The sequence below is a fragment of the Siniperca chuatsi genome, linkage group LG15 (genome assembly GCF_020085105.1).
Source record: "Siniperca chuatsi isolate FFG_IHB_CAS linkage group LG15, ASM2008510v1, whole genome shotgun sequence".
In the NCBI taxonomy this organism is placed as follows: Eukaryota; Metazoa; Chordata; class Actinopteri; order Centrarchiformes; family Sinipercidae; genus Siniperca; species Siniperca chuatsi.
This window is the reverse complement of record NC_058056.1, coordinates 11,790,595-11,808,594: the sequence shown is the minus strand read 5'-3', so window position 1 is coordinate 11,808,594 and position 18,000 is coordinate 11,790,595. Positions and strand designations below refer to the sequence as shown.

The 18,000-nt window shown below is 40.5% G+C and overlaps 2 protein-coding genes across 2 annotated transcripts; both read right to left on the bottom strand.

The window, feature by feature from the left end:
- Positions 1–15: 15 nt before the first annotated feature.
- Positions 16–2,832, bottom strand: si:ch211-67f13.7 (uncharacterized protein LOC565426 homolog). Its single transcript, XM_044223975.1, has 8 exons — positions 2,240–2,832; positions 2,046–2,158; positions 1,864–1,970; positions 1,563–1,737; positions 1,355–1,469; positions 1,205–1,284; positions 1,032–1,120; positions 16–838 (listed from the first exon to the last, which is right to left on the bottom strand). The coding sequence occupies exons 1-8, from the start codon at positions 2,717–2,719 to the stop codon at positions 114–116; spliced, it is 1,884 nt and encodes a 627-aa protein (XP_044079910.1). The 5' UTR covers positions 2,720–2,832; the 3' UTR covers positions 16–113.
- A 786-nt stretch (positions 2,833–3,618) lies between these two features.
- LOC122889001 (sodium-dependent lysophosphatidylcholine symporter 1-B-like) lies at positions 3,619–16,869 on the bottom strand. Its single transcript, XM_044223976.1, has 14 exons — positions 16,610–16,869; positions 14,687–14,815; positions 13,854–13,978; positions 10,564–10,687; positions 10,392–10,470; positions 10,154–10,305; positions 9,979–10,069; positions 9,088–9,206; positions 8,634–8,717; positions 6,837–6,920; positions 6,629–6,741; positions 6,381–6,524; positions 5,936–6,112; positions 3,619–5,635 (listed from the first exon to the last, which is right to left on the bottom strand). Exons 1-14 carry the CDS (start codon positions 16,694–16,696, stop codon positions 5,581–5,583), a joined length of 1,563 nt encoding a protein of 520 aa, XP_044079911.1. The 5' UTR covers positions 16,697–16,869; the 3' UTR covers positions 3,619–5,580.
- Between the last annotated feature and the right edge of the window lie 1,131 nt (positions 16,870–18,000).

Sequence of the window (18,000 nt, the reverse complement as noted above, 5' to 3'; positions counted from 1 at the left end):
TAGAGTCTCATCAACTGCATTTTCATGTTTTTATTGAAATGAGTCAGAATATCCTGATATGGAGAGTTACAACAGTCTTTAAGCAGAGTACTGATCGATTCATTAAACTAATACTACCGCCATGTGAAATACCAGGTCATCTCCTTATCATCTACTAAGTCTGCCAGACCATCATCCTTCTTCCACTCCACCTCAGAGGCTATCATCCTGTCAACCTCTTCACTGCTACCCGTATGTTTCCTGTTTTCTTCTTCACCTTCAGAGACCAGTGGCTGTAACTCCCCCTGTAAACTGACTTCTGATGGTAACATTGGCCCCAACTGCACCCAGTGACGCAACACTTTACCTTCCTTCTGATTCAAATGGATTGCCTGCTGTACTTCAGAGATCTCATCTCTTCCTTCAAATCTCTCCTCTTCTTTTTCACTCTCTGTAAAATGCTCTTGTACTGTATACCTAGACTGATCCTCTTTGAACTGATCTGAATCAGTCACTTCAGACTGTTTCTCCTCCACTAAGACCCTCTCCCTAAAACCTAACTCATCTAAATCAGGTTCTGCTATCACCCCAAGGATAACCCCACTTCCTTCTTCATCAAGCTCTTCCTCCTCCTCTTCATCATCTGTGTAGACTTGCTCTTCTTCATCAGCATCATCATATTTTACTACATCTGCACTTTCCCACCGGTTCTCATGACTGTGCAGCTCATCAATGTAATGATTGATTGTGGCCTCGCCTTCTCTGCTCATGCTGACTGAGGAGGAACTGACTGGTAGAAAGCCATCTTCTGCTGTGTACGGCTGATTAGAGACCAGCAATGACCCACTGCTGGCAGAGCCTTGAAGAAAAGTAGAGACATAGCCATTTGTAATGATCACAAGAAAATGTATGATCACTTTCACATGTGAAGTTTTTTAGTTTGAGAATTGTCCGTTAGAGATGTGACACTTAAAGGAACCACAACAGAAATATTTCCTAGAAATTTAAAATCAGGGCTAAAAAAAAATAAAATAAATATGACTGCCACATACCTTCCATCATGGCCCTCCGGGGTTTAGAGGTCACACATTGTGAATCACAGCATTTACAAATGGAGTCATCACCAGTAAGGGCCTTCCACCTATCATGGCAAATGCATAAATATGCTCAATCCGCTTGGAAACAGCAGCAAGAAAAAGTCACCTATAGTGATGGAATGGCTCACCTGTTTCCTCTGTAGGTGCATGATTTGTGTGAAGGACCTGGGTCCTCAGATGTGACAAACAATCTGCAGTGAATACTGACCTAAAAATGGAAACAGGGTTAAGCCGCAGTTAAAACTGTGTGAATCCGGAGAATTATGCTCCGTGCTCACCTCCATGTCAGGGTCAGAAGTGAACTGGAAAGCCTCTAGGGAGAATCTCAGCGTCTTGTCTGTCCGAGAGATGAACTGAGAGGCCCCTGGGTCTCTCTTGCTGTCCAGCATACAGCTATGGATGACAACAATCTCAGTAAATTGCAAATCAGGAAACCAATGGTAAACCCAAAAGATTTTAAAACGCATTACTGTCCATAATACTCACCCAAAATTGTCAATGATAGTGTATTTGAGGGATGATTTAGAGCCACTGGATGGTGTAGCATAGCAGCTATTGATGTACAGTTTCCCACCAGTTGGATGATGAAGAGCAGAGACCTGGAAATTAACAGTCTTTCCAAGCTGGTACACCTGGGACTTGGCCGGTCTGCTCCATGAATCTAAGAGTTCATTAAAATATATCATCAAATGGAGCCACTTCACAGATATTTGTAACATACAAAAACATTTGCACTGAAAGGGGAATCAGCTCTTAATCATTACAGTCCACAGTTCTTTAAACATACCGTCCATCAACTCGATCTGGAAGTCATTCGGACCTCCTTTCAGCCTTTTACGCACAACAGCAGTCTTCCAGATAGGCAGCACAGTCAGTTGGTACACATGATGGTTCCTGGGCAAGGTTTTGGAGGGTGTCAGTAATGGGCTTACACACACACGATGTTGAAAATAGCAAGACAAGTCGAACCTTTGATATCGGCATTCAATGTCGACATCGATCCGGTGCGCTCTGCTTGGGAAACGTTTTGGCGAAGGCTCATGATGAAGCACGAATTTGTAGACAAGATACCCGTCTGGTGACTGTCAAGAGGGGTCGGAAATTGTGATTTCAAGATTATGCAAGGAGAGACTGGAAACAAATGACATTCGTGGAAATCTTACCTGACGCACGGCATCACACGCTGTCAGAGGATACGTGAAAAGCAGGTCGCCGTACGGTCTGAGAACCCCGTTGCTTCTGCAGGTGCTTCCTAATTTCAGCTCCGTTGCATCTGCGCCCAGACCGTAGAAAGATGGTTTGACCCTCACGACAAAGTCAGACGTGGAGCAGGTTACAGAAACGTCTGGGAGGTAAGCAAAGTCCGACTGGAGCTTTGCCTCGGGCTTATCTTGTCGCTTGGATCGATGTTCTCCAGGTGTCGGAGGAGGGTCGGGCCTTTGGGAACTGAGATGAGATGGAGAAGTGCTGGCAGATTTCCTGTCTTCTGTTGTCGACAGTTTAATTGGTTTGGATTTTGGCGTACCCAGTTTGAAAACCTTTTTCCTTCTAGTAAATGGAGATTCATAAGTGTCCACTGCACAGCTGAGGAGGCCAAGTGATAAAACACTCCACAAAATATAGAAACGCCACTTTGTTTTCATCGCAACAGACTGCTGTCCTTCCACCGCTCCCTTTCAATCTGCGCGTAAAACCACCTTTCAGTCACGGCTGGAGATAATTAGTGGCGAGGATAAATTGGCAGCCTTCAGCTTCGTTTTGGTTGATTTCAGCCTCTAAAAGGAACCAGCGGCAGTTTTTCTTGACTGACGATTTCTTTGTTTAATTATTTTCTTGATTCAAGTCACACTATCTTGACATAATAACTCTAGCAAGTGAGTTTTTGGAAACAAACTGACTTAAAGTGAGGTGATTCAGCCCTAATATTTTCATAACATTAAAATAAATTAAATTAAATAAGGTTAACTGATTGATAAAAATAATATTTAATAATGATATGGCTCACTATGGTGGTTCAGTAACCACTTCTTTTTTCATTTTTCAGCATTGTTCATTGGGGCGGCAACGTTTTACAGGTGCAGTAGAAACACAGGCCTTAAAACTTTTTTTTTGGATTGTATCTGATATACTTTTTCCTATTTGTGAGCAGCTTATGCTAATATTCATTTGTCAAATAAGACTAAATAAACGTGAATATATATGCTGTGTTGCAAAACGTTTCTGTAAACAGTATGTTACAAGGTCCTATTTATTGGAATTTACATAATCCTTGTATTTACATTATCTACTGTAGATTTTCAAAAAATGATTTAAAAGTTTGAATTACTATTAAACTGAAATATTCAGCTTTCATCAAGGGTCCAAATACTTTTGTTGGGGGGGCCACTATTTGCCTACCATTGTTGTACTTTATACCAACTTACATGAATTTGTGTCTACTAAATATTAAATAAATAAACCTCATCAAGGTATCTGCTGAAACAAGTGGTTAAATATTCTATGCATGAAAGGTGGGGGAGAGATTTAGGATACTGCAATGACATCACAGGTTTTGGCAAACTTTATTCGCAGACTTAAGATTGCAAATTTACAGCACATGAATTCATCTCTTCACTGACTTACATATTGCTCATCAAGGTCAAACTTAGAAAAGTATTTACATATTATACATACAGCAGCATATAAACACCAAGGAGAGATGTAATGGGTTTCATTAGGTTCATTCAGTGCAATTTCAAAACCCTAAAAAGGAAAACTATGTAAGAATATATGAAGTTTTAAAGTTTTTTTTTTTAAACCTTAATAACTTAACCAATAAGGATATAAGATCATGTGACGTTAAATCAAGGCATCTAAAGTGAGGACAAATGTCTCCTGCATACCTTATAATAGAAAAGCTGGGTTTGGGCTGCTGTTTGAGAATCACAATATTTTTAAGGCAGCTCATTAATCACATTACAGCACCTTGTGATATTTTAATTTCTTAGAAAAAGAAAAAATACACTATTTTGTTGTTTTCAAACATTTGACTTAAGTCACATATCACATATACATCAATAGCCGTTCACTTAATAAATTATACATGTACTTTCATAAGAAATTATAATCCCTTAGATTGTTTGTTTAAATAAATAGTTAAATAAAGCTTTTTTCTTCTCTTGGGAAGTGAGTGCATGCTAGATGAAATTACTTCATACTGGAGTTGACTTTGCTGTGAAAGCACATTCAGAAATGTCTATTAAGCTTCATGGAGATTGGCTGAAATGTTAGAGAAAAAAAAAGGTGTGATGGGAAACCCTTCTTGGTTGCAAAAAGAACACTAAACAAATAAGTTCAACAGAAAATCTCATCACAACTAATCATACAAGACGTGTGTGTAAGGCAGTGATTCAGCCTTTATACAGTATATCTTAACATGAGGTGCCATTTCCCCTTCAGAAGATTCAAGTACACTTAAAGTTTTTGCCTTTTATGATGTGCTCTATAGGCAACAACATCTAATGAAAAGTAGAAATTGTAGCACAACTCCATACAACTCTAATTAGAGAAATGGTGCTGGTATGCCCTTTATAAATAAGGGCTGATACTGTATATTTACTTCAGAGCACTGTCTGAATGGAAAACCAAACATGCCTGACGAAGACATGGTAAACATTAAAGGTAACATCACACTCCAGTCTGCATGAGTGAAGGTCTGATCTTGTAAACCAACCAATAAATACTTCATAAACAATACCACAAAAATCACAAACTCTGTCCCAATTCCAACAGATTTTAACCAGGTTTTCAGTATGTAGTGCATTCACTGGAGGAGTGTAAAAATAGTAGAGTTGATGAATACCATTGTCCCACAATGCAATGCACAAAAGAAATGGAGGAGCTGCTAATAACTAGTCAAGGTAAGTAACATTGTAGACAGCTACAGGAACAACTCATGATACCAAGATAAAAATGACTACAGCTCTTATGGGAGCTGCAGTTGAACTAAAAGATGTTTTATCTCCGTTTAAATGATGAGGTGATCAGGTTTTGCTGTCCAGTTCAGTAGTGGATACCCATTTAGGTTAAAATATGGATAGATCCCTGTGCTGTGTTTCAGCTAAACAATGAAAGAAAACCTTTCCAAGAATATTGAGAGGTGAAAGCAAGAAGAACAAAGGCTAACCCCGGGCACTACCTGACAAAGTGATACACTGTGGAGATTTGAAAATTGTGTATGCTTTTTAGTTTCAGTAGATGCAGTTTAATTGGGACACAGTTGGAGATTAAAAAAACAATAGAAAATACTTGAATCGCACACACACAACATAACACTGGCCGGCCACTAGAGGGCGACGTAAACCTGTGTGATCCACTGGAGGGAGCCAGTTAATGCTGATGGTGTGTGGGCAGCAGTGGCAGTCTGTGGTCCCTCCTCTGTTTATCCAGATAGTTGGTGGTCATGTCCCTCAACAGCCTGGGCAAACATGTAAAGCAGCAGTGGTGGTTGGCTCGTCCTCCGACTCTACACGTCGCTCCCAAGCGCTGAAGTTTCAGACTCAGAATCAGCTTCAGAGTCTCTGTTAGAGGACGGGAGAACAGCCAGGACACACAGGTCACACACAAAGGACTTGGCTTCGTCCAGACAGGGTGAATAATGCACCATAGCAAAACAGTTTTTTTTTTGTTGTTGTTTTTTTTTTTTTAAAGGTTTCATTTGAATTTAGCATCTCACTGATTTGTTTACTGTGGTCATGCACGAGTCCTGCTGCACAACAAAAAGTTGTCTAGCCTTGTTTGTTTATCCCGAATCAAGCATAAACTTCTGTGTTGTCGTGTTTTAAGTGCTTGTGTGTGTGTGCATTTCCCTTTTCACTTACAGCATCTCCTGCAGTAGTTTTCGGTTGACCTGCCTCCTTTCCTCATCAATAGGGTAGGTCTTCAATATCAACAGTCCCACAGCAATAAGAACCACAGGCACAGGAGAGACCAGCACCTTCAGGGTTAAACTGACCGCCTCAGGTTGTGAGCAGCTCCCAGTGACATAGCCGGCAAATCTGCGAAAAAATGCAGACAGAGGATGAAAAGTTGAGCTGATGTGAGTACAGTTTGGCAAGACTGTTAGGTGAAGGATTATGTGATTGTTGACCACTAGACCGATGAGCTGTAATGTGGAGTTAATCTCATATAGCGTCATATCACGGCCAAGCAGACAAAACTGACATTTTAATGACAATGAGAATAAAAACACATGTACATGAGAATAATTTATGATTAAATTGCTACAAATATGAATAATACAAAAAAATGGATCCGTTCACTTACTTCAAACTGAGCGTAGAGACACCCAGGGATACTCCAGAGGCAAACTTGATGAAGAACACATAAAAGGAGTAGAAGATGGCTTCGTGGCCATGGATGTCTGGGTTGTTAACCTTGAAGTCATCCACTACATCGGGAAGCATTGACCTGAAAGCACAAACACATCGTTTAGAAGGAAACTCAAGACACAATCAACTAAAAGCCATATCTGCATATGGATCCAGGGGTTCTGTGGATAAACTCATGCTCACCAAGGCAGGAGGAAAGCTGCCGCCACGCTCACACCGGCTGCCACTGAGACCAAGTAAGAAATGATCAGGTTGCTCTTGACGCAGATGATCAGGATCATGAAGGGTACTGCCCACTATAGAAAGAGATAGAAGGATGTGAGCAATTCCATAACAAGACCTCTTTGAATTAATGCCTTTGTTGTACCAAAAACAAGCATTTCTTACTTACCGAGATGCCGAAGTAAACTGCCGTCTTCTTCCCAAACCGGCTCAGAAACCATTGCCACCACGGGATGGTCAGAGTCCCAGACAGCTGGAAACAATGTGACATGGAACTATCAGCATTGTTGTTTCATTAAATATCATTACGCAAGCTCTCAAAAGAACAAAAAGGACAAGGGAGGTACACAGTAAATTGATGATTGATTGTTGATTATTCACGTCAATCAACGTTAACAATAAAAACATCTGATTTAACTAGAATCATTCAATCAGATGAACCAGTTTAGCCTTTAATTAATAATTTAATTCTTGAAGCCATATGGATTATGTTGTTTTTTATTTTTATCTCTACTCTCACATTGTTAATATATCTAACATACATTTTGTATGTTGGAGAAAAACATGAATCCTGGGGTCAAAGAAAGAACTGCCAGTTGTATCACTTGAGTTGTTATTGGCAAGGCATGATCAGAGCCGTAGTGTCCTCTGCAAAAACCTCAGCATCACCCAAAATACAACCTGTTACTATGTGAAACTTTTAATTCTGGAGGAAATCAAGTGTGGGGGAAAAAAAAAGTCTGCCCAGATAATGATCAAGGACTAAAATCAACTTGTAGTTTGAAATTTAGGTCTCTGCTGGAGTATGTCATATCCTGTGGTGTATATGGTCTTGTATAACCATGTTTTGTTTTGTTTTTTTAGTAGAAAAGTCATAGATGGCACAAAAATATAAAAATAATAAGACACTCTTCATTGTCAGCTTTGTTTTAAGGGTGATTCTTTGTTGCCATGCATAGATTTTCCTTTGCAACATTTAGATGAAAATATGAATCCTATATTCCCTTCTTAAGAAATATGTCTGGAAACCATGAAAAGTATGTATGTTGAGTTAGCCGTTTTTCTGGCCAAATCAGGCGAAAAACAATTCATATCCAAAAAACAAAAGCTGCATGTAGGACTTGCAGCACTACAAGACCTCGATATATCTAAAATCCTCGCTGCAGCCTAAATTATAACAAGCAGCCACAATAAGAAACATATTCTCCATTAAAAAAAAAAAAAATCAGTCAAAATTCTAACTGGGCTTCATTAAAATTCTGAAAAATGTGGGAAACTGAAAGAATAAAGTGACCACTGCAGGAGGAGGTCAAGGGACAAGGGCACAATGTGCTCTGTGTGGTCTTGAGCAGACAATCTTCGACCTCTAGGCCAAACTTGGTCAAGCAGTGTTAAATGCCCACACAAGAACAATCCTGCCACTGACAACTTAGCAGCCTGAGAAATAATATGAACATCAACTGTGGAAAATATTTCTTTTCTCCCCCTCAACTCCCACCTTTCCAATTGTGGTGCCCAAAAATGTTTCCACTCCTAATCAGAGGGAAAGGCACCAGAGCAGAAAGCAGTGAGGAAAGGATGGAAAGGAGGGCGCAACCAATGGTGGCAGTTCTCAGGGTGGCAGTGAAGGATCACCAAGGCAACAAAAGCTCCACTGTGTGCCTGTCTCTCCCTCGATCTCCTGCTAACGCTATGTGAGTGTGTGTCTGGGAGACAGGTTCCCAGGAGCCCAAACAACACCTCCTCTCACCCTGAAAATCTGCCCTTTCAGCCCTGGTACCATGCGTCTCCTCATGTGAGGAAAGGCCTCAGAGTTCGGGCTGAAAACCCTACCTTACTCTCTGCCACAAGGACAACCAAACAGGGTTTTTTGCTACAGATTGCACTGATGTCCTTCAAATCTTATATTGAATAGGGCTTTTACAAGGAGGCGAAGAGTCCTTCGGGGGAAAACAGAAACACTCACCATGATGACCAGGAGAATATTCTGGAAGTCCTTCCTGTGGCCAAGAGCGTAGGTGATGAAAAGAGCAAAGTTTCCCTCCAGTAGCTGTTAAAGACAAATTAAGAAGAGTCATTTTTCTGCAAACTACATTTACAGATAAGGAACAGTTTGGGGATTTTGGGAAATACACTTTACATTATATCTCTTTTGTTTAATCCTTACAAAAGCCAAAGTTTAAAAACAAGTTGTGGTTTTACCTTTGGACAGAGCTAGGGTAGCTATTTCCCCTTGTTTCCAGCCTTTATGCTTAGCTAAGCTAACTGTCTCCTGGCTGTACTGTATATGATATGAGTCTTGTCGTTAGATGAGAAGTTATTTCCCAAAATGTGGAATTATTCCTTTAACTATGACTTCATCAAATTAATACAAAATAACTTGTGCATCCAATATGAGACAGATAATAAAACACTATTACCATGAAGGCCAGAGAGGTGAAGAGGAAGCCGATGACCAGTTTGATGTATGGCCCGTGACTTATCACCAGCCACAGGCCCTGGCGGAAGGTGAGGAGCTGGGATCTTTTTCGCCCGCTCTCTATAATCCAACACGGAGGAGAAGAGAACAAAGATAAGACACGTGAAAATCTTTGCTGTAAGGAATTTCATGCACGATACATAGTCATGTTGATAAGATGGAATGTGTCTAATTTGTATGGCCACCAAGTCTGACATTTTTTTGGAGTAGGACAAATGTCTCCCAAGGACACCTGATGAAGTCATGGTTTTGCTAGACACCAGTAAGTCTCAAATCTTGGCTATGAAGTCCTGGATCAAGTCCAAGACCTACATTTTGTGCTTTGAGTCCTAAACAAGTCATTATGTAGCCATCACCTAATTTAATGCCATTTTGAAATTTTAGGGTAATAGTGTACTACATTTACAGAATTAATGAATGCTTTTAAATGTTGCATTCCATTAACTTCAAATGAACTTAATAACATTTAAAAAGCAAAATGATCAGGTGTGCCTTGGTATGTTATTCCTGTGACAACTACAATTATCTGTATTTTTTGCCAAAAGTTCTGAATATCGCTGTCCCTTACATCCCAGTGTGATGATCCGAGGTATCATCATTATCTGTCTGGTGTGTTAGAGTATATCTGTTGTCAGGAAAAGTACGAGTTTATTTGCTGCACACGATTTTAAAACAATTTTCTTTCTAAGTCAGAAGGCTAAAAAAGGTTCTAAGTGAAGTCACGAGTCATTGGTGTAAAAGTCTTCGTTGATTATGTCAAGTCGAGTCTAAAGTCCTTAGAGTCCACAGCTCTGCTTTAAAACATTATAAATATTATTTCATGGATTCATACCTTTTTGCTCCTTCACACCAAAAAACAAAATAGTGGCACAGAGGACGTAGATGATGCAGATGACCCCTGAAGCAATCAAGTAAGCTTGTTTCTGAGGACAGAAAAGACAGCATTAGCTTGGACTAGTTGTAAATATCATTTATCTGACACAATGCAATACACTCAAGAGACTCACCGTCTCATCCAGTGCAACTCTGGACATGTTGATTTTGGTTGAGTTACTGCTATCGGGGACATCAGGCTCAGTGGGACAATCTGTGGCGCCACCTACTATCTGTCCCTGGATTGCGGTGCCCAGAACTGTGCCCAGCACCTCCACCATCATACCTGAGAGCAACACAGAAATGCAGTGTCAGCACATGAACAACAACACACATAAAAACACGTACAAACCATCTGGAGAGCTGACGTACGATAAGCTGTGGCTGAGTCCCTCTCTTTCTGGTCGTTGCTGATAAACATGGTGAGGGCTGAATATGGCACATGGAAGCACTGTGAATGTACATAAACACACAGTTAGGCTAGTGTACACATTAGGACCAAGAGGAAACAAAGTACTGGGGAGTGTCAACACGAAATACTGACCGTCTGCATTGACTGGAAGAGGCAGTAAAAGATCAGGTACCAGACGACCTTCCCTTGTTCAAAAGGCGGCACGTACCAGATCAGGAAGTAAGTCAGCACTGCAAACGGAGTAGAGCAAAGGATCCTGGGAAGAAAGTGGTGGAGGATTGTTAGGAGACAGTGTGGTGAAGGCAAATTTAAAAAGATAACAATTTGTAGTGTTTTGCAGATATTTTGTCTAATTTGAGTCACTACAGTGGGGTTCACCTTCCATGTACCGTTTGGCTTGAAACAAAAAAAAAGTGTGCCCAAGTGTGCTAAAGAGTGTTTAATGAATTATAAGTGTTACTGTAGCTTTACCATCCCCCCTTAATTTTTAATCCCTTGCAGTCACTTCTTTTCTACTCTCTCATGCTGCTTTGTGAAAAATACCCCTAAACCTGCCTTGTTAGAGCTTGTGTGGGGAGAAAGGGCTCAGGCTGCATAAGGAGACGAGGGTGGGCTGGCCCACCTCGCTCTCACCCCGCTCACTCTCAACAGCCTTTTCCTCAGCTTTGTATGACCTCCGGCTGACCTCAGAGAAGCTGGTGCCACCTCAGAAACTTTTCAAAACAGACAACAGTCCAGATAAAACTCCTAATGAACATGAGCATGACTGCAAGATATTTTTGTGCCAACAGGAAACCATGTGTCTCTTGTTAGCATCAACAAACCCCAACAGGTTCAGTAGAGCTGAAAGAATAAGTCACTTAACAGAAAACAATCATTGATTCATCATTTAAGTTATTATTCAAGCAAAAAAATATATATAAATATTCTCTGGTTCCAGTTTCTCAATTGTAGTTTTACTGCTTATGTGATAGTAAACCAATACCTTTGGGTTTTGGACTGTTGGCTGAATAAAACAAGCTATTTGAACACGTCACATTGGGCTACTGGAAATTGTGATTTTTCGCTATTTTCTGACATTTAGTAGACCAAACAATTAACTGAAAAAATAGCTGGAAGATGAATCAATAATGAAAATAGCCATTAGTTGGAGCTTTATAGTTAAGAGCCGCACACTTTGAATTCACCCTCCTGCATTTTTGCCTCTAATTTTTGTTATTGAGCTGTCATGCAAAAGACATCCCTCAGGGCTGTATCAGTGAACACAGAGAGATATTTCTTCATTGAATGTGACACTTCTGCACTCACACATGGTTGTATGAACCCCCTTTGTGTGGCACACGTGGGAAATAAGAAAGAAAGCACCTCCTTGATTCCATCTGATGTCTGAGTGAATTAGGTTAGTGAGAGCTAAATTATCTGGAAATAGAGGCCAGGTTGCAAGAGTTTGCACACTGGTGTGGCTGATTGAACACAGCACAGATTCTTTGCATGTCACATTTGTCAGTAAGGCACAGGAAATGACCTTGAGGTACATACGCTAAATCAGTGTACAAAGTGCTAATGCTAAAAACTTAGCTAAAACAAGGCAAATGTCCCATTCCGGTCTCATGTCACAATATCTTTATGTAAAACATTTTCCCAACATATTGGAAGGACAAGTGAGGACATAAAAAGACATCTGTGTGTTCTTATCTAAGGGCTGATTGTTTCGCTTCATGTACATGTTGCCTTTAACAATGACCTCCATTATTCCTACCAAGGAGGCCACTTGACACAAAGTAACCTCTCTCTGCTTCTGCCAAACCCCCTCCCAAACACACACACACACACACACACACACACACACACACACACACACACACACACACACACACAAAGACGGACACACCCCTATTGGTTTGAGGCTGATGGTGTGTTGTAGGTTGGACCAATCACAGCAGAAGCCGGTAAACCCCCTCCCCCCAATCCCCCGCACAAGTGCAGCTCATGCACAGCTAGCATTTCTGACTCAAATACCCACAATGCTCAAGACGTCACTGTGACATCATGTGAGAAAAAAACGCCCGTAAAATATTTAGATCCATTCCAGTGCAGATTACATTGTTGCCTTAAGCGATGGTTTCTGAACAAGACAATCTTCTCTAACACTTGTCCTATCAAGCTGCCACATTTCACACACTCCTTCCCTTCTCACACACACTCACAAGTAAAAGAAGCTGCACCCCATTTCATCAAGGTCATCTTTCTTTACAAACTGACTTCAACTGTCAGGATTCCATGGCCATATTACCTTGGCTGTATACATTTAGTTGCAGAAGTAATCTTATGCTCTGAAGCAGAGCGTTTGAATTTTATAATTTTACAACCTGCACTTTTCCTTGCTTCATGCTGAGCCTCTCAGTGCTTACGGTAAAAATATATTAAAACATATATCTAGCCTGTTCAGGGCTGCAGGGAGCTGAGCCAATGCCAGCATGCTTTTGGCAAGTGGAAGGGGATACCTATGATGGGTTGCATGCTGGTCGTCAGCGTATCACAAAGCTAACATGTACGATAGTCAAACACATTCATACATAGGATTGACGTAATTCCGTAGACTTGGCTGTTAGATCTTTGTAGACAAATCAAATCAATGAGCAGAACGGCTTCATGGAAATGACAGAATCTTGGCTTAATGTGACTAAATACTTGGATTTTTCAGATATTTAGTTAATCAGATTAACCAAAATCCATCTGGTTATTTTATCTATAAATGGTTTATTTTACTAATTCACTATATCTTGGTATATATAGTAAATTATATATATTATAATAGCAGATTTCATTCATACTGCACACACGTATAGGAAATTAAAAAGGTACCCTGTGGTAGTTTTTGACCACTTGTAGCGCTATGGAACAATGTTTGAGTGAGCCCCCATTTTGTATGTGGTCGTGAATGCATATGAGGACACACATGCACAAGCATGTGGGTGATGCAATCCACACAAACTGTCAAGGGTTTCACACTATTCCACTGATCTACAGGTGGAGGAAACGCAGTAATGCGCCAACAAAGGCAAGGAAGAAGAAGGCGACTTCTAGCAAGTCAACAGGAATGTACCTAGTTCGCTACAAGCTTAAAAGCTCTTCTTAGGTTTGGTATGTGTCATAGGGGTTTCTGATGCACTGTGTTTCATACAGACTATATTCTCGCACTCTAACCACTTATCTTCCTCAGTAGCCACTTCATCCCTGTTGCCATGGTTACTGCTACCAGTTCATGAGCTGTTTTTTGCCAGTACTTTTGCCTCACATTTCTCACCCTACTCAATATCCTATCTAATCATTTTCAGTATTTCCTTATCATCACTTAATATCCTCTTTGCTTCGTGAACGTGTCCTGAGATAATGTGCTGCTGTTAGATTCAGACACCTACCAGGGCATCATGCGGCCAACGCTGGTCCATCTACTCCGGCTCACCAGGAAACCTACTGTTGGGTCTGTGACAGCGTCCCAGGCCCGGCCAACAAATAGGATGATAGAGGCATGGGAGGGATCGAGCTGAAGGGGAAAAAAAAGAGTGAGGCATGAAACCAAAACATAGACAATGCCAAATGCTACCTCATATGGCACTGCTAGTGAATAATTCAAAAGAGCCAAGACACCAATGAGGTTATGGAGACGTTTGGAGCTTTGTAACTGCTGTGAAAGTGAAATAAACAACTGTTTTATTTGTTAAAGAACAATGTAGCATTCAAAGCCACTCTAATGATCTCATCTCTTGAGCTGAATGGCCTTTACATAAGTTCTTACTGCGTACAGTGGAAAATTCTAACTTGCTAATTGAGTAACAAAGTAAAGCGGTAGGAGTGCAAATTAATGCGCTTGACCGGCTACTGCAGGATGGAGACTGTTAAAGTGATACAAGACTGAGAAGAGCAAACACAAGCATTGACCCTTAAAGCTAATCAGTATGTGTAACTACAGGGGAAAATGCAAAGATAAGGAAATTAGTCTCCAACTTGTATTCTGCAGAATTAACAAATAGATGAACTTTGTTTTGAAGAATAGTGAATATATAAAAAAAGGACATTTCATTTGCCACTTAAGGTATTTGTACAACTTTTTCCAGTTATACAAAATGTCTTTCTTCTTCTTAATAAGTCAAAGATAATATGCAAGTAAAATTGTGTTTTCTAGCTCAGACAAGTGATGCCCCCCAAGTGTGATTACACTCTTCCCATTTTTTGCGTGTCTCTCGTCAATCACCTGAGCCACATCCAGCAGGTAGATCTGGAGGAAGAAGCCCAGAGCGCTGCCTGTGATCTGGTAGGGAGCCCCCCCGATGGCATAGCACAGTTTGCTCCACACAGACATACGATTTCTCAGGTGCTTTGGCTGGAAGACAAGGAGAGGGGAGGACAGAGGCGATATGTAATGCAGTTCATTTGTGCAGCACGCTTAAATGCTTATATTCCCAGAGGAGCTGTAAATGAAGGTAAAGTGATGTGGGCAGTGATGCGCGACATGATCATTATCTACAGCTCTCTTCTGTAGTCTGGAGTTTATTTAAACCCTGTTTACTGCTTCAACCACCCTCATCCATCCCTTTGTCCAAATCCATTGGCAAAATTACTGCCGTGTTAAACAACCTGTTACCACGAGGGACTGAGATTGGCTAACTTTTCTCACCCCACTGCTCAGAATGCCAGATTAGAGACAAATCCCCAGTGGCGATGTGGCGTGATGTGGTGTGTGAAACTATGAGGTTACTGTAGTTCACACACCCACTACATGAAAAAGACTTCAGCGCTGCCATTGGCTCCAGGAATAGGATGTTGGTGGTAGTGTGATATTTCATGCTGAGTAGGCAACAGTCAGCTGGCAGTCTAGAGTCTTATCACATCCCGCAGCCACAGCCAATCACCTGTACAGGTCTGATGATGTCAGCAAGGGAGTCTGTAAACCCTGACTCACATCCTCCACAGACACAAGAGCAGCATCACCTCATGTTGTGAGCAAATTGCTGCCTCTCCCACAAATCAGGCATGAATAACATTCTCAACCCACCAAATCCTTAAACATAAGTCCACACTGGCATAATTATCATGTGAAACTAAAAATATAAGCTACATGGATCAATACAGCCTGTAGGGGAAGTTTGATGACTAATGAGGAAAATCCCATACAGTGTAAAATCCGGGAGTAGACAAACAACCTCAGTGGTCAAAACAACACAAAAATTCTGGATTCAAGGGAAAAAAAATTAAATGCAACTTCAAGAAGTTACATGAAATGTTTTCTATTTGAATAAGAGGCATTTAAGGCTGCAATTGACACTTAATTTCATTATAGATTAATCAGACTATTTTCTTGATTAACTGATTTAATGTTTGAAAATGTCTAAAAGCAGTGAAAAATGGCCATTCACAGGCGAAGTGTGAATGTTTAAAGATATATTCATTATCAAAATAGTTGACAATTAATTTTCTGTTAATCATTTTGACTCAGATGTATTTAAAGTATATTTTAATTAAATCCCTTTGAAACAGACATAATATGTAAAACTAGTTTTGCGGAGCTTAGATTATACATGCTCCAACTATTCTGTAAAGGTGAAATATCCTGCGATCTGACATTGCTGATGAAAGAGTGACATGATGTGGAAGGTTTGAGTCCTTTAAGTCTTCCAGGCTGGTTCAATACACGCACAAGTCTCTGTACAAGCACTGGTTGGTTGAAACGCGTTTTAACATCACAAATATCATTGTTGAATATACATTTAATTTTAGACTCTCAAACCATATGAATCATGCACCATGCAGCTCTGAAGCAGTAGTACCACGTCACGTTTCTACGGCACATCTGTCATCACTACGGCTGCTGTATTTGACAAGACTGTACAATTTAAATCACATTTTCAAAAATGGCAAGTTTAATTAAGATGTGGTCCCTTTAATACCAGTATGTCAGCCTCACGAGCAGCTGCCCGAGGACAGATGGACAAACCGGGTGAAATTCAAATGCCGAGGACAAGTAGGGGAGCCTTTGAGATGCCGAAAGGAAGTAGCAATTTATCAAACGTTACATTCACTTTAGGCGCCTTTTTACGCTCCCGAATAAACAGGGGCAACACAGACAACACGTCTGAAATAAACCCCAGAAATCAAACATATAACTCCTAGCTCTTACCTTTGCTTTCTTGATCTCTGTATTTATGGGTTTGACTGATAGTAAACTCGTCGCCGAGTACTGCTCGGGGCCCTCTCCTCGTGCCATTATTCTTTCAAGACAACGAAATATATATATATTTTTCTCGATATCGTAATATTTGTCAGTGTCAGAAGAAAAGATCGCTACTTCACAGCAGCATGGTGTCTCGCTCAGTGCCTTGACTGTTTCTGAGCCGACTCTCCCGGCTCATTCATTCTACTACGCCGCCTACGTCATTACACCATATGACGTGTGACGATCGCGTGCTGCATGGCGACTGCCGCTTTACAATGCTGGAGGAAATCATGACTTCCAGCAGTTTGGCCGTGTTTTTATTGACCGTGAAAGTAAATATCACGTTCAGGGAATGCGTCAGGTGGTGAAAGAAAATGCACTGTAAACTTTTATTACACTAACACTACAGTGAAAGTCCCTTCATTTTCACATTTCATTCAATAAAATGCAAGTGGATGTACAATGGTTGTACTGACCTTACAATTAGCCCTTAAACGCAGCAGCAACAGTAAAGCAAAGCAATGTCAGTGACTGTCAAACTTTGTATTTTCTTTTTAATAATACCTTAGCATGATTATGTTTTTGTAAGTGATATTTTTTCCCCTTTCTATATGTATTTTTGTAAAAGAAAATCTATATAATATTGTAAGAGTGCAAATATCATGCAGTGTAAACAATTTGAAGTTTAACTTGTGCACAAGTATTAAAAAATTGTAAAACTTCCAAAACAGATTCACAGTGATGACATCCCAATGACTCACTGGATTCCACATTTTTTTCGCTCAGCTGAGCAAAAATATAATTTTTCTCTATAGACATACACACAATTTTCACAGTCTCAGTCAGTCTGACTATTTACTGTACCATTTTATTTGTTTATGACCTCCTTTCCAAACAGGATTCTTTGTTCTTCTAGTTTGCTAATCTAAATCTACACAAAGACACACCTCTTTCTCTATTTGCACACACACATCAAACGGGACAGAGAAGAAAGAGCGGCTGAAAGAAAATGTGCCCTTCCTCCTTCCCTCTCCTATTTAATCTGAACTACTTTTTGACCTCTGTCATTCAACAGCAGCTAAAATGCCACCTCTTGGCTGAGGCGCTGTACTGCTTCTTCTCCAAAGAACCCACATTGCACAAACCCGACACATGCCACCACACACTGTTGTTTCCATTCAACCTTGTAAACCTTGACTTTAGGAGGAAAGCTTTGAGGACACAATGTCTCTGTGTTAGTGTATCAAGATGAAACAGAAGAGGGATCTGACTAATTCAAATGTCCTCTGTTAAAAATAAAGATGAGGGGGATTCCAGAAGAAGTGTGAATCCAGTTCATGACTTTCCATAAAAAT

Excerpts from the sequence above, each read along its gene's own strand:
- LOC122889001 (XM_044223976.1), bottom strand. The coding sequence starts at position 16,696 with ATGGCACGAGGAGAGGGCCCCGAGCAGTACTCGGCGACGAGTTTACTA. Across the intron at positions 6,921-8,633 it reads ATATTCTCCTGGTCATCATG|CTGTCTGGGACTCTGACCAT; the intron begins GTGAGTGTTTCT and ends CATTGTTTCCAG. Across the intron at positions 6,113-6,380 it reads GTCTCTACGCTCAGTTTGAA|ATTTGCCGGCTATGTCACTG; the intron begins GTAAGTGAACGG and ends ATTTTTTCGCAG.
- si:ch211-67f13.7 (XM_044223975.1), bottom strand. The coding sequence starts at position 2,719 with ATGAAAACAAAGTGGCGTTTCTATATTTTGTGGAGTGTTTTATCACTT. Across the intron at positions 1,285-1,354 it reads CTTCTGACCCTGACATGGAG|GTCAGTATTCACTGCAGATT; the intron begins GTGAGCACGGAG and ends TTCCATTTTTAG. Across the intron at positions 1,121-1,204 it reads TGCACCTACAGAGGAAACAG|GTGGAAGGCCCTTACTGGTG; the intron begins GTGAGCCATTCC and ends TTGCCATGATAG.